The following is an 11428-nucleotide window of genomic DNA, read 5'->3' as shown; positions in this document are numbered from 1 at the left end:
TGGTGTTATAAGGTGGGTTAAACTAATATTGGGAGTGTTTTTCATTTCTTGCAAATGTTAATGAGTATTGTTGATTAGATGTGATGAATAGTATTTTATTTGATTTAAATACTTGTAAAACTCTATACTTGTGATGTTTGTGATTGGTTTTGTGGTGGTATATTGTGTTGGAGCAAGCGGGTGGCTTGCATGGTGTTATAAGGTGGGTTAAACTAATATTGGGAGTGTTTTTCATTTCTTGCAAATGTGAATGAGTACTGTTGATTAGATGTGATGAATAGTATTTTATTTGATTTCAATACTTGTGCATTCATGAATGAGATAGAACTTTATCTAAGTAGCTTATAGACTTAGATGTTAGAATACATTATGCATGAGTTATTCTTATTTTACTAAAGTAGCATTTACCTTATTGTAGTCAAACATGGATAAAAGTTGGATGCCAATGGCTAAGACACCTGATGGCAGATTAAGTCGTCCATATATTGAAAAGGTCAATACATTTATTAATTTTGCAAGATCGGTTGTGGACTTGAGTGGTAATATTCCGTGCCTGTGTATTCACTGTGTGAATTGCTATCGACAATCTCTTCAAATTGTGCATATCCATTTGCTTCATCGTGGGATTATGCAATCTTACGTTAATTGGTATAATCATGGAGAACTTCGTGTATTGAACGAGAACATTCATGATAATGAAATGTCGGATGGTGATCATATGGATGGTATCAATGCCTTGGTAGGTGACCGAATTAGAGGGGAACCAAGAAATGCAACCGAAGATGAGGAGGTGCGTCATTTTGACAAACTTGAGGAAGATGCAAAGCGTGAGTTGTATCGGGGTTGCACTGATTATAGTATCTTGAAGTTTGTTATTGAGATGTTGAATGTAAAGGTAATGACCAACTTGAGTAATAAGGGACTTAATATGATGCTAGAATTGCTAACAAAGGTTTTACCAAAAGATAACTTGATTCCAAGGTCAACTTATGAAGCAAAGAAGATATTACGTGACTTGGGCATGTCATATGAGCATATAGATGCATGCCAAAATGATTGTGCACTATTTTGGAAGGAAAATGAAAACCTTGATAAATGTCTGGTGTGTGAGACGCCTAGGTACAAGGATACACGTGCCCAAGGTAAAAAGATTCCTCATAAGGTATTGCGTTACTTCCTGTTGACACCGAGATTAAGGAGATTGTACATGTTAGGCCAAAGAGTTAAGGACATGAGATGGTATATAGACAAACGAGTGGATGATGGGATAATGAGGCATCCGGCTGATAGTGAGGAGTGGAAGGAGTTTGATTTGCAACATCCTGATTTTACCCTCGAACCTCGCAATGTAAGGTTGAGGTTGGCTACAGATAGATTTAACCCTTTTGGGAATATGAACAACAACTATAGTATGTGGCCTATCATAATTATCCCCTATAACCTACCGCCTTGGCTGGTTATGAAGGAGCCATATTTCATGTTGTCCTTGCTTATTCTTGGTCCCCATCAACCAGGAAATGAGATTGATACTTACTTGATCCATTGGTTAACGAGTTGAAGGAGTTGTGGGAAGAAGGTGTAGAAACTTATGATGCTTATAGTAAAGAGCATTTTCAGATGCGTGCAACTTTGTTGTGGATAATACATGACTATCCTGGATTTGGTAACGTGTCTGGGTGGAGGACAAAGGGTTATCATTCTTGTTACACTTGCAACGATGAACCATATTCAGAAGCTTTGGAAAGTAAAATTGGATTCATTAACCATCGAGCTTATTTGCCTATGGAACATCATTGGAGACAGTCGGTTGCATAATGGTTTATCGGAGAAACATAAGAGATCTTTAGAGTTACAAGTGGGAAAGATACAAGAGCAGTTAGATAGAATGCCAAATATAATTTTAGGAAAGCATTCAAGTAATAAGAAGAGACAACCCATTGGGGAGCCAAATTGGTCAAAGGTAAGTATTTTGTATAAACTTCCATACTGGAAGAATAAGAAGCTTAAGCACAACATTGATGTCATGCATGTGGAGAAGAACATTAGTGAGGGTACTTACGGTACTTTGTTGGGCATTGAAGGGAGAAATAAGGACACTGACAAGGCACGGATAGACTTGCAAAATATGAACTTTAGGCACACGTTGCATTTGAAACAACATCCTGATGGATCATATGACAAGCCTCGGGCTTTTTTTTCATTAAGCCCAAATGAAAAGGATGGTTTCTATGACTTTTTGAAATCAGTCAAGTATCCAGATGGCTATGCAGCCAACATATCAAGGTCAGTGAATGCAAAAAATGGTAGATTATCTGGTTTGAAAAGCCACGACTGTCATGTGCTACTACAACGAATTCTTCCAATTGGGTTGCGAGGGTTTACACATAAAGATATTAGTATTGTATTGTTTGAGTTGGGCAACTTCTTTCAAGACTTATGCTCAAGGACCCTAAAGCGGAGTGAATTGGAGAAACTAGAAGAACGTATAGTTCTTATACTATGCAAGTTTGAGAGGTTCTTTCCTCCAGCATTCTTTGATGTTATGGTCCACCTTGCTGTTCACTTGCCTCGAGAAGCAATTCTAGGAGGCCCGGTACAATATTGGTGGATGTACCCAATTGAAAGGTAATTAGACCCTTTAATGCATCCATCAATTGTATCTTTCCCACGTGGTATAAAATCACATAATGTGTGTATTTTTTCCTCGTAGGTACCTTGGAAAATTGAAAAGATATGTTTCGAATCAAGCTCAACCAGAAGGTTCGATTGCAGAGGCTTACATTCTCAAAGAATGTATTAACAACTGGTCTTTGTATATTGATGGGATTGAAACTGTGCATAATCGAAGAGAAAGAAATGAAGATTTTGGTGAATCTAGTGAAGGATTGATAGTTTTTTCACAGACTGCCCGACCTACAGGTGGTAAGCGGAATGATGGCAACTTGTCTCGTGCATTGCTTGATAGTGCTCATTGGTACTTATTGTACAATAGTCCTAAGCTAGAGCCTTATTTAAAGTATGTGATTTCATATGCATGTATTGTTTGATCAAGTTTTGAATATTATCTGCAATGCTTAGCTGAAAATAAATCACCTTAATTTTAACAGTGAACACAAAAGTACATTGCATAATCCTACTGGAGAAGCCATAACTCAAATCCAACGACAAGAGTTTCCCAAGTTGTTCAGAAAACGTGTAAGACATTTGAAATTTAATCACACACTAATAAAAATTAAACATTTAAATAGTTTCATCATTACTTATTACTAATTAATATCACTTGTTGTATGTCATTATAGATGAATAGATTGAAAGTTAACGAGTCACCAGAAGCTACTAAAGAGTTATGGTCATTAGCAAATGGTCCTAAGCCGCATGTGAAGGAGTACACAGTTTGTATGGTTAATGGTGTAAAATTTCATACAAAGGACCTAGACAATCGTCGTGTAACCCAAAACAATGGTGTATGTACCGAAGGGGACCATGAGGGAGAAATGCACGACTTCTATGGTCATGTGTGCAAAACTTGGGAATTGGAGTATGTGTTTCGCCATAAAGTTATTTTGTTCCAGTGTAAATGGTACAATACTGGTACCAATGGTTGAAGGAGAACGATAAGAACCGATGCACACTGCACAAGCATTGATGTTACAAGTCGGTAGTATGAAAATGACCCTTTTATACTTCCTAGTCAAGCGAGACAAGTTTTTTACCTTCAAGATACCAAATTGGGTGAACCTTGGAAAATTGTGCAATCCATCCAACATAGGGGAGTGTTTGATGTCCCGGACGTCGGGGGTGGAGAATCCAATGATAATACAGAAGATAGTGACGCATTTCAACAAGAAGCGATTGTTGATGTTGTCTCTATCAATGTCGAGGACAATATTATTGACTATTGTATGGGTGATGTTGAAACTGAGGTTGTTCTTGAAGGTGGAACTTCAAGAGATGCTAATCAAAATGAAGAGCATGACATACCTAATGTTGATCTTGATATGGATTATGATATGTAGAGTTCATAACAATTGTTTTAAATGTTGTGTGCTTATCTTAAAGTTTTATGCTTGTCTAAGTAGCAATTGTTTTGTACTTATCTTGAACTTGATATGGATATTGATGTGGTCATTTGTTGTGTTGAGTTAGTAGTAATTGTGTTCAAATTTTGCACTTGTGAATTGCTTGATATGGATAATGGCATAGACTATAATATGTAAAGTTAGCAGTAATTGTTATTGAAATGTTTTGTACTTATCTTGAACTTGATGACATCAATACATAGTTTCAAAAAATGCCCAAAAAGGCCAAATACACTCATAACATACTGAGGTATAAGATGGCAAGATTGGATAAAATGAGGCAAAACCAAGAGAGAATTGATGCTTTAGGATTGAAGCATATCTCAACTTCTCTAAAGGATACTGCATAGTCCAATTGTGCAAAAGGGAAAAGAAGTAGAGTTAGTGTTGTGGTAGATGATGATTATGTACCACCTATTGATGACGATGACAATGATGATGAGTCATCTAATTCTGTAATCCATAAGGTACAATAGATGATAATAATTTTATTGTTCCATTACTTGTAATGACTTTGTTGTTCCATTATATGTATGTTTGTTAGTTACAAATGGCACCAGGACAACTTACACGCTCAAAGTTCTTCTAGTACGGCATTTATCCCGGTGGTCCAATCTACGGAAACACCTCCTGAAGCAAATCCTCCCATCCAAAGTTCTTCTAGTGCGGAGGCACAGACTACTGGCACATTAACTAGCACGACTAGTAATTACATAGAACATACTTAATTACAACTGCACCCTGTTTTTACTATTGAGATTATACTTCACTTAATTTAGTTATAATATACATGGAATGTATAATTTCTTAACATTAATAATATTTAAATAGGATCTGCTAGCAGAAATACCCGTGGAACAACACGTGGTATAGCAGTACGGGCACTTGTTGAAAAAAATGGTAAGTTGCCAGTACGTATAGTTGCAGAATATGATGCTCCTGTTGAGAAGAATGCATGCAAGCTTGTCAATCAAATTGGCTTACAAGTGCAAAGTAATTTGTCCAATTACAACGTGAAAAATTGGAAAAATGTTGATGCTGCTACTAGAGATGTGGTGCTTCAAAATATCGCGGTAAATTTACATTGATAACGTCTAACTCGTCTTTGTTGTCACTAAGCATATTAAATTCATATAATAGAATTTTTATAATACATATACACTTTATTTTACAGGATCAGTTTGAGCTACAAGGGGATTCCAACTTGGTAACGAAAACATTAAATAAAAAATGTGGAAGATTATTGAGTTCCAGCTCTTACAAGTTGCATCAAGCTTATAAAAAGCTCGTACAATCTCATGGTGCTGACTATGAAAGAAGCCACCCGCCAAAGAATGCCAAACTTGAGCTATGGACTGAACTCATTGATGAGAGATGGACCAATAAGGATTGGCTGGTAAATTATTTATGCATATATTATTATTATCCAATGTTTACTATATTATGTTGTAAACTAATTAGATTAATACTTAGATAAAGTAAATGTATACTGTTTTATTCATGATCTAATAGATATCTTGAATGTTGTTTATTAGGAAAAATCAATAAAGAACTCTGAAAATAGGAAAAAAACTTCAGGCAAACATAGATGGGGACAAAGGCACTTGCTGCGTATTTTTTCATTTTTCTTAAACTTTAGTATATACATGTTGTGATTAATTAAGTATAACTATCTAACACTTGAATGTTAATTAATCAGACAAATAGTAATGACGGTCAAGTTCCTGAATTGGCAAAAATCTTCAAAGATGTCCATTTCAATCCAAATACAAATATGTGGATGCACCATGAGGATGAAGCGACATATGTATGTATATCATTCCATCCTTATCATTCCATCTCCATCATGTTTGTAAAGCTATAACGTATGTATTATTAATGTTGTGATTGTTTCTTTATTTCTCTTTTTCAAATGATAGGAAAATATTCTCAAAGTGCAAGAGGATCATTGTCAAGATCCTAATGCAATTCCCCTTACACAAAAGGAGATCTCAAACTTGGTTTTTAAGAAGAAGTCCGGTATAGTAAAAGGATTTGGCATGAGACCTTCCTCTTCTCTAGTAACCACCGCCTCATCTAATTCCTCGGTGGAGTATATTCAACAGTTAGAAAATGAGATCATTGAGCTCAAAGAGGCAAGAGCTAGGGACCAAGAGGAGCAAGCTAGGGACCAAGAGGCACGAGCTAAGCAAGAAGAGGTCCAAAAGAATATTCTTAACTTTTTAAGGAGGAATGGTTATGATGACGCTCTTACCTATGGGGGTAATTCAACTTCAAGTTAAAACATTTTTTGGTTAGTACTTTCTTTTAGCAATTGACCCACATTACATGGTGTGACTACTCTTAATGTATTGTTAGAAATGTTTCTTTTAACATAATTAATGTTTTTACTTTACGATTTTAATGTAGTATTGTGTTTATATTTGTGCATATTTCTTATTGGTGGTTTTAAGGAGATTTACTTTTGGCATTACTTGAAGACATATGAGGACATCTTCCGTTAATTCTAATTATATTATGCTACACTTTTTGTATTGTTATAAAACATCTTGAGTTATTGTATATGTTGAAAACAATTATTGTATAGAAAGAGTTTGAATTAGATACTTGTTTTAATTTTTACTTGTGAAATGTATGGATCTTTTTTTATAAATGTGTTGTTGAAATAAATGTATTATTCAAATGTGAGGTTTTAGTAATGTAATAACAGGTTACAAGTTAATATCAAAACCATGAAAAAAATAAAAACAGAAAATAAGTTTTAGTGACGAAATATTTCATCACTAAATGTAACCAAATTTTGTAAGAAATGGTTTTAGTGACGAAAATTTTCATCACTATATGTGCATGGATTTTCTTAAAAATAGTTTTAGTGACGAACTTTTTCTTATGTACCCGATAAATAGTTTTAGTGACGAAATTATTCGTCACTAAATATGATTTAATAAACTAAAGTGTTTTTAGTGACGAAATATTTTCGTCACTAAATGGTGTTTTTAGTGAGGAAAACCTTTAATGACGAAACGTTTTCGTCTCTAAAAGTTTTTTAAAAAAAATCAAATCAAACTTTTAGTGACGAAAATTTTCATCACTATATGTGCATGGATTTTCTTAAAAATAGTTTTAGTGACGAACTTTTTCTTATGTACCCGATAAATAGTTTTAGTGACGAAATTATTCGTCACTAAATATGATTTAATAAACTAAAGTGTTTTTAGTGACGAAATATTTTCGTCACTGAATGGTGTTTTTAGTGAGGAAAACCTTTAGTGACGAAATGTTTTCGTCTCTAAAAGTTTTTTTTAAAAAAATCAAATCGGACTTTTAGTGACGAAATTTTTCGTCACCAGGACTTTTAGTGATGGGGTTTCAGCGACGAAATGAATTTCGTCACTAAAAGTCCAATTTCGTCACTAAAGGTTCTTAGTGACGAAATCCTGGACTTTTAGTGACGAATTTTTTCGTCACTGAAAATACATTTTGTTGTAGTGATAAGTTGACAAAGAATAGTGGTGGTGGGATTATGAGCACTGAAACCTTTGAATCTTTGATTCTCTGAACCAATTTTCAAAGGTAATAAGGATATAGGATTTCACCATCTGAGTCAAGTATACCCACCCTTCTTTTGTTTTGTTTTTTATTTTATTTTGTTTTTGGTGTGAGGATGAGGAAAAGAAAAAAAAAATATATATATATATATATATATTTGAATTTGAAAAAGAATGCAAATAAGCCGAGTTTGAATATTTTTTTATGAACCCAAGTAGTTCCCAATATAAACAATGCAACACAATTGCCACAAGCTTGATCCAATGATTAGGAGGTAGAACAAGATGAGAAAGAGGACCCTTAAACAGTAGCATCAAGGTATTAATCATTAACAATTTTTTTCAAATATAAATGTAATAATGATTTTTTTTTTTTTTTTGAATACAAAGTATTTTAACATACACATGGGGAGAGGCAAGAAAGTTTTAAAGAAACTGACAATGGTGTATATATAAAAGGACCTAACTCTTTTTTTTAAAAAAAATAATTACAACATGCTGCTAACTCTTAGATATACAGCACATGCTTTAAACCTCTTTAACTCACACTCATTTTTCTATGTGGGATTAATGTAATCGTGATCTTATAATATATAAACTTAAATAATTCCCTTATACTATATCTAATTATATATAACGATTTAATTAAGTAAATAAATCTATTTATTTACTATTTCTTAAGTTTAAATATTACTAAAAAAATTACTAATTGACGTAAGTAGAATTTAATCAAATTAATTATGTTAGAGTGAAAACTAATGTTTTTCTCTTTGGAACCATATAAAATATTTAAATGAAACAAGTTTTTTCAATTTTAGATTTATAGATAAACAATTTATCTTAATTTTTTTAATTGAAGTTTTTACTAAACCATGTTTTAAATTATTTTATGGATTGCATTTATATATTCAATCTTAGGCATTTTCATTTATATCTGTGTGTATATTGTGATGCTTAATGTTTTCAATTATAATTATTTTTTAATGTATATAAAGTTGGAGCTACAAATATATATATATATATATATATATATATATATATATATATATTAATAAAACTTAATCTCACACAACAGGCATTCATTATATAACTTAAACTAAAAGATTACTTCACTTCTAAAAAAAAAAGTAAAAGAATAATTTATTTTTATTATCTATTTTATTATTTAATTTCAATGAAATTAAGAAATATTTTCTTTAGTTTACATGCAATTCTTGATTAAGTTCTGCATCGCACAGGCATAATGGTAGTGTGTGTGTGTGTGTGTGTGTATCACAACCGATCATGTCAATAATGTCAATAATAATAAAAAATATTTAAGTAATAAAATTTTAAAAATAAATTTCACTACTGAATGAAATATAATTTTGGAAAGAGAGAGAGGATATAAACTAATATTTGGTATATATCTTTGTAATAAAAAATTACTAGTTTCACCAAAATGACTACAAGTAGTACTCCTAAACAAAGAAAACATATGTAGGTTTGTGAGTCAACTTCCTAATTATAAAATCCAAAAAAAAAAATCAATAGGTAAAGTCATATTTGCATAAGTAACAACATTTTATTGGTTAGAAGGACCAGGAGAATCACTTCAACCATCCTCATACTCCCCAAGGACCTAATATTCTCTATCAAAGAATGCAAAAGCGTCGCTTGAGCAAAGTCCCAAGGAAGTTAGCCAGGTAGCTATGGAGTATGAAGTGGTGGTATATAGAAGTGGGGGCTGAATTATGACAAGCAAAGAGATTTTATGATACTGCAAAAAAAGAAAAAAAAATGTTAATTATCCACTATTAATTAGTTAAAAGTTTTTGATATAGATGCTAGACAATAAATAAATAAATTATTATTATATGAGTTCACTACTAACATTACTTTGTTGTCTAACATTTATAACGGCTAGACATTTAAGCAATTGTGAAAAAATTTGTAATTCTAAACTTACTAAAAAAGAAGGGAAAAGTTTATTTTCAAACCAACTTACTCCAAAAAAAAAAAATTTACTTTCAAACCGATTTAGATGAAACGTCCTCCAATTTAGAGATTATTTAAGTATACTTTTACGCTCTATTTGTTTTTATGAAAAATATTTTCCGTAAAATATTTTCTCATTTTCAAGTGTTTGATTGCATGTAAAATATAGTCAAAGTTGTAAAATATTTTCCTTTGACTAAAACTTTGTGCGTAAAAACTTGTAAAATATTTTATCAAAAAAACAAGTGTAAAATATTTTACAAAAATCTCACAGCCTCACACCCAACTCTCTCTCCCTTTCTCATACTTTACTCACCCTCTCTCACACTTGCCCAAACCAGCGACAACACCCACCAGCATGCCAATCTTTGCCTCCACTCCGCCAGCACCCATTTGCCTCTCTTTGCCTCCATTCTGGTGGCACCGCCATCAGATCTCAGCCTGTTTTGTCGTTGGAGAAGTCATCATGAGATGCCCAAGGTGAGCATTATCACCGCCGCTCTGTTGCTCGTTGCCTAAATTTGGTTTCAAATCTAGAAATGCTACCGCTAAGATTTCTGAACTGGAATCACTGAGAGTGGACATTTTACTAACATTGCCAGCACCAAAGACCTTGTTGATAATGGCAAACTTGTGGGAGTCATCAGATGGAAAGTAAGGAGCAAAAATGCAATCTTTGGCACATTGGCACCTTAGTAACCATTAAAAAATTGATGAAAAATGCAAGAAAAATTGGGGAAACTGTTTTTGGAACGGTCTGCATTGTTCAATGTTTGAAAAGTTTGAATTTAGCTTTGGTGTTTTTAATGCATAAATGTTTTAAAGTCTGATTAGTTTTTGTCAAATCAGCTCTATTAGTGCACAAATGTTTGTCTCTTTGGATGCATAGATACTAGAGATTAGAATTTATAGACATTTTATCCGTCTATGCATTCATTGAGATTGGTTTTAGAATTGTGATGGAAGTTGCCATGGAATCAGTTGAGACCTTATTGGCATTGGTAAGGTCTTAATTTTTGGCTATTTTACATTATTAGTAAGATTCATTTTAAAAATGATGGCATCCACTTTGCATGGTCAATTTCGAGAATATGAGAGCAAGAGTTATGAGAAGCCATCAAACCTCCATTCTGGTGGCACCGCCATTAGATCTCGGCCCATTTTTTCGTTCCTTCACGATCTAGGTTTCTGGGATGGCTTGGGGGTTGCAATGGGTGGTTGGGTGGGTTTGTGGGTAGTGGTGGCTAGGTGGGCTGCGGTGGTTAGCTGGCTTTTGTTGATTTTTTCTCTCTAATTTGTGATTTAAGTGGCTGGTTGTGATTGTGGTGATTGGGTTTGTGGTGGTCGGTGGTTGTTGGTTTGTATTTGCATTTTTTAGCATTGAGGTGAATCAAAACACTTGAAATTTTATTCTCAAAAATGTTTACATGTAAAATATTTTACATTTGATTTCTCAAAAAAAAAAATATGTTACATTTGAAAATATTTTATGTCGAAACAAACAGAGTATTAGTTACAAGACTTTTTAAATGAGTTATATGACTTATTTAAGTAATATACATAAATATACACATAGTGTGTTTGAAAAGATTTCTCCAAACTAAATTGGAGGAAAATCTTGTCCTTAAAAAACAGAGTAATAATGTCAGAGTTTTTTTTCATTGGAAATTAAGGATATTAAATACTTTGTAGTAATTTTAATGTTTAGTTGAGCTAATTGTTTGCAAGAATGCATTTTTAAAAATGGTGGAGAGTGCATTTATAATGCATTTTTAAACAATTTTTAAAAATTGTTTGCAAGAATGCATTTTTATATGACTATTT

The 11428-nt window shown here is 32.9% G+C and overlaps 1 protein-coding gene across 1 annotated transcript; it reads left to right on the top strand.

Moving 5' to 3' along the window:
- The first annotated feature begins 424 nt into the window (after nucleotides 1-424).
- Nucleotides 425-1558, top strand: LOC142644260 (uncharacterized). Its single transcript, XM_075818909.1, has one exon. The coding sequence runs from the start codon at nucleotides 425-427 to the stop codon at nucleotides 1556-1558; it is 1134 nt and encodes a 377-aa protein (XP_075675024.1).
- Nucleotides 1559-11428: the final 9870 nt, after the last annotated feature.

The sequence above is a fragment of the Castanea sativa genome, chromosome 7 (assembly GCF_040712315.1).
Source record: "Castanea sativa cultivar Marrone di Chiusa Pesio chromosome 7, ASM4071231v1".
In the NCBI taxonomy this organism is placed as follows: Eukaryota; Viridiplantae; Streptophyta; class Magnoliopsida; order Fagales; family Fagaceae; genus Castanea; species Castanea sativa.
The sequence above is the reverse complement of the archived record's forward strand: the minus strand, read 5'-3'. Positions and strand labels throughout refer to the sequence as shown.

What these genes read in the sequence shown, in the direction of transcription:
- LOC142644260 (XM_075818909.1), top strand. Translation starts at nt 425, where the DNA reads ATGGATAAAAGTTGGATGCCAATGGCTAAGACACCTGATGGCAGATTA.